This window comes from Cajanus cajan, chromosome 6 (genome assembly GCF_000230855.2).
Source record: "Cajanus cajan strain Asha chromosome 6, NIPB_CcT2T_4, whole genome shotgun sequence".
Taxonomy (NCBI): domain Eukaryota; kingdom Viridiplantae; phylum Streptophyta; class Magnoliopsida; order Fabales; family Fabaceae; genus Cajanus; species Cajanus cajan.
Window position 1 is genome coordinate 61016512 of NC_138522.1, and position 5367 is coordinate 61021878.

At 33.7% G+C, this 5367-nt stretch overlaps 1 protein-coding gene across 1 annotated transcript; it reads right to left on the reverse strand.

Moving 5' to 3' along the window:
* Positions 1-486: 486 nt before the first annotated feature.
* LOC145949388 (uncharacterized) lies at positions 487-2603 on the reverse strand. Its single transcript, XM_083059222.1, has 2 exons — positions 938-2603; positions 487-647 (listed from the first exon to the last, which is right to left on the reverse strand). Exons 1-2 carry the CDS (start codon positions 2118-2120, stop codon positions 616-618), a joined length of 1215 nt encoding a protein of 404 aa, XP_082915348.1. The 5' UTR covers positions 2121-2603; the 3' UTR covers positions 487-615.
* Positions 2604-5367: the final 2764 nt, after the last annotated feature.

The window sequence follows — 5367 nt, forward strand, 5'->3', positions numbered from 1 at the left end:
ACACATGAAGTTTCATGTAAAATACCTTTATTTTGAAAAAAATCATGAAGATAAAATTCTTTGCCATTGTCAGAACGCAACCGTTTTAAATGAACATCAAACTGTTTTTCAATTAGAGTAATAAAAGAGGGAAGTATGGCTTTTACTTCAGATTTAGTTTTTAATAAATGAGTCCAAGTGAAACGACTGTAATCATCAACAACAGTTAAAAAATATTTGTATCCTTGAAAAGAGCTAACATTTAAAGGACCCCAGATATCAACATGTATTAGTTCAAAAAATCTAGAAGATGTAGTATGACTGTTTGAAAAGGATAAATTCTTTTGTTTAGAGTAATGACAGACATCACAAACTTCAAATTTATGAAAAGGAATTGCAGAATTTTGAGAACAGATTTGTTGCATTACTTTGTTGGGAACATGACCAAGCTTGGAATGCCACAACATAGAATCATTCAACGTATTATTATTAATAGCATTTTTGTACAATGTGTCATGAACAATGTTATTAATAGTGGAAAAACATTGATTGAAAAAAGGATGGATATCAAGTAAAGTAGATGCAGTCAAGTCATGTTCAACAGAGTTCAAAAGATAAAAGAGGCCTTGCTTCTTCTTAGCTACACCAATCGTCTTCGACGTGGATTTCTGCACAATGTGACAATTGGTGTCGCAAAAGAGTATCAGACAATCAGAAGAAGTAAGCCTGGGAATAGAAATTAAATGCATTGCAAAATGAGGTACATAAAATGTATTGGGCAAAACCAAGTCACCTAATCTAACAGTACCAGATAATTTTGCTAAAACCGTGGTGTGATTAGGAAGAGAAATAGAGATAGGTTTAATAGGATTAAGAGAATCAAATAGGTGTTGAGAAGGACAGATGTGGTCAGTAGCACCACTATCAAGCACCCATAAAGAAGAAGAAAAGGGTGTACCTGGTGAGGAATTTTTAGGATTTTGTTGAACATGATTCACAGAGTGAGGAACATCCTTATTTTGTTGAATGAGAGCCAAAAAAGCATGATATTGCTCTTTTGAAAGAGTAAACTGAGTTTGATTAGAACTTTCTTCTGGAGTAGCAGACCGAGAGGCTGTATCTGAATCAACCGTAGTCAAATTGGCAAAAGCCTTTGAAGTGGAGTTGCTTTTGTCTCTGTTTCTATACCCAGCAGGATATCCATAAATTTCAAAACAAGAATCAATTGTGTGATTGGTCTTCTTGCATTTTGCACAAAAGCGATTACCCCTGCCATTGCCTCTACCAAAACGACCACCACCACGATTATTTGAAGAACCACCACCACGATTATTTGAAGAACCACCACGCTCAAAGGAAGAAGGTTTCATAGAAGCATCAGTTAATGCAGCAAATGATGTAGAGTCAGTAGAGGGGGAGAGTAAGGAAGTTCCACCAATTTCGCGTTCATGCTGTTGAATTAGAGAAAAAGTCTTGGTAATGGAGGGCATAGGATCCATCATTAAGATGTTGGACCGAACCTGAGAGTACTCCTCATTGAGACCACGCAAAAATTTAATCACACAATCATCTTCACGTTCCTTTTTGATTTTCAACAAGATACCACAGGAACATGGATTATCACAAGAACAGATCAAGACAGAGCGATATTGCTCGAGTTGCTTCCAAAGAGTCTTTAAATGAGTGTAGTATTGAGAAACGGTGGAATCACCTTGTTTACACTCGTGAACAGAAGCTTGAAGATCGGAGATGCGAAACTTATTACCATGAGAGAAACGCTCACATAGGTCCTTCCAAATCTCCGCTGCAGTATCCATGTAAAGAACGGATTGGGCAATAGAAGGTGTCATAGATCGAATCAGCCAAGACATGACAGTTTTGTTGCAGCGCCGCCACGTACTGCGAAGAGGATCGGAGGTTGGAGGAGAAGGAAGCGAACCATCGATGAACTGCTCCTTGTTCTTTGATTCGAGTGCGGTAAGCATATTCCGCGACCAGGCATGAAAATTATGTTCTGTTAGAAGAGGCGTAACAAGAACAAGAGAGGGATTCTCATTAGAATGAAGAAACAAAGGATTTGATGGATTCACTAGATGATCGGCAAGGGCAGGTGGAGTTGAATTGGAATTTGGGGTTGCCATGGTTGAATCAAAGTCAAGAGACACAATGAATTTCTGAAAGGGGATCTTTGAAAACCTAGGGTTCTTGGACGAATTTCTCACCGCACCATGTGAGAAGATGAACCCAAGCAAAAAGCATATTTTGATTATTATTGAATTCTATTCTCCTGGTGCATCAGTAATACAAAGTAGTATATATTTACAAATAGTAGATAATCATCCTAGTAACAAATCTGTAACTGCCTATTTATGGTTAATGACTAACAATATTGCAATTATCTAATTATGGTTATAAAGATCAAAAAATATTGATCCTTAATAATCCTAAAGCTTCTTCGCAAACAACTCAAAACTTGTGGGATATGTAGTCGATCCTTAAGAAGTGATACTCAACTGACCTTACATTTCTATGACAGAATATAGCCAAACCCACCCCTCTAAAGTTATTATCTATTTGGTCTTTATCTAGAGAGTTTCTCATATCGATATCCAATCTCCACCTTATTGAAATTGTAGGCCCATGCCTATTGGGAGTTATAGTTGAGAGTAGATAACTAACAAGATGAATATTTTAATTTTTCAATCAACACGATTGTACCCACCCCTAAAATGCACTAAGTTGAGAGAGCTTTTGGACAATTATCAAGTCTATGATAAGAAACCCTAAAACTAAGAAGAATAATTATAAAAGAAGAAAGACAGAGAAAAAAAAATGACAAATTTATTAGATATTTTGATAATAGACACTATAACTTATTATTGGAATAGATAAAGATCCCACCATATATATATACAGAGCACAAGTGTATATGGACATTATTCAAACTAGTTTAAACAAGTATGAAAAATTAATATTCTAACACTATTTATTTTTATCCTTAAATCTAACAATAGGCGTGGTTGATAGTGGAAAATTTCCTACGCTACGTGAGTAAAAGTCAAACACAAAAAGTAGTTGTGGAAATTTAATTTGAAGTCTATATTTTATTTATATATATGAGACTAAAATATCCTGCTTGGCCAGAAAGTAAAGCTTTTTGCTTCCAAGGGAATGAAAAAGCATGATAGAAATAAAGATTATTAAAATCTTAACTTCTCTGGTCAAGTTTGAATTGAAAGCAAAAGAAAAATCAAGATTGGATGTTATTTTTGATATAATTAATATATAGTACGAAAGTTGAGGAAATTATGGATTAGAATATATAATTTGGTCGTAGAAAGTAGCGCGTAAAGAGAACAGGACTCAACATTGAACATATTGCATTCAATGACATGTTTCTATGCCAACAGGCAGAGAAAGCCTCCACACCGCCTCTGAAGAAATTCATATGTATATATATACATATGTGTTTTTCTTCATCTCATGCTATATATATATATAATTAATGTCCACATTTAAATCATGAAAAACTGCAAGCTCCAGAAAATTGAAGCTGTCAAGCTAACTAAATCTGTTCCCATCTTATCAAGAAGAAGATTTAATTATATTACAATATGTGTACCTAGATCTAGATGACAACAGATCTTTTACAATGACTTTAGTTTATGATAAGATTCTTAATTCTTCAATAAATTTTATAATTAATATATTTTATTTTAAAGTCAAGATTTTAAAAAACAGTGAGGCCATAAGATTTAAAGATTATATGAACCCATAATAGAGAAGACTAACTCAATTTAGATAAATTCCTAACCAAGTAATTTGTAAAGAGCAGGAAATAAAACGAAATAAGTAAAATAAATCAATGTCCTGTTATAAATTAAAATGAACTTATAGTACACCTTATCTTTTTCTCCAAGATTTCTGTCATCTAGTTCTTCATACACAATAGAGCTTAGCATTTAGAAAAAAGACAAAAACAGTTGGGTTATAATTGCGAAGTTCGCAAAAGTAATTACGTACTATAAATTAAACTGGACATAAATGTATAAATTTTTTTACACTAACGATGTATGACGATAAAACTCTTAAAAAACAGTGCCTATCATCGGGTAACAATAACATCAGAGAGAAATTACTCATATTAGGTCATGCATTGACTAGTAAATTGGTTTGGGCTGGCCCAATCACGAATGAGACCAAACTAGGTGAGATCCATCAATTGGGTCGAGATCCACACCACTTATCACCAGTCCCAAAACACATAAAGTTAAAGAAACTACAGCAAAAATTAAATTATGATAAGAAAAAAATCAAATTAGATAAAAAAATTAAAAGAGTTTCTACAAATCTCCTCATTAAAAAAAAATCTAAAAATATTCTCATATAAAATAAAAATTTATATTTAACATATAAGGTTGGATGTACATGTACCATATATACAGACACTTGCTAGGCCCATACAGTATGATAAAAGCGTTTTTCTGTAGAGCCCATTCACATTTCAGAAATGGCAATTAATACATAACAATATACCGATGACATGCAAGCAGAAAAGGGCAAACGGTGATACTTACAATTCATGATGCATCACATGGCATGGTTTTCCCTTCCTTTTAAGCTCAACAATGGGGATGTTGACCATACGCCATGCTATCAAGTGTCCCATTTATTTATATAATGTAATTTGCATGTGAAAACCTAGAGCTAGCACAAAGTGCTTCCAAGAAGACAAGTAGCTACACGTTTTGGAATAACAGAAAGTGTTGTCATTTTATTTCATGAAATCGCCTAGGAGAAGGGGGGAAATATGGAGTAAGAATAATACCATTTGAATGGAAACAATGGCAATGGGAAAAATCTGTTTCTCACCCCTCAAATGATATGTATTCACTCAAGTAATATATCGATTCATTCTTATTATGATTTTTAATAAGTATTGTAACTTTTAATCAAAACTTAATTCTTGTTATGATTTTTAACATAGATTTTAATTGAAATTTCTAATAAAAACAATTTTTTATCAGTGTAAATTAGCACAGCAAAATCTAACACTGCCAATGGCTATGAACTGACCGACAGAGTAACAACATCCATTACCCTTGGTTTTCTGTGATGTGCCCTCTAACAAATCTTGCAATCAGGGTCTTTGCACTTGATGAATTATTTGAAAATGAAAATAGTTTGGATATTGTAATGCCTAAATATCAAGAGTCAAGACCATAAATATCTTGCTAATAGGAACCTGCAACTTTGAAGACAAAAACAACAAAGGAAAGAATAGGGGCTATGGTCAACCATATGTTACACAGTAAGACAAGGCAAGTTCTAGGCCCTTAACATAAAGTTAGGGAGAGTTACCACGCTTTTGTCCATTTGAAGGAAGAA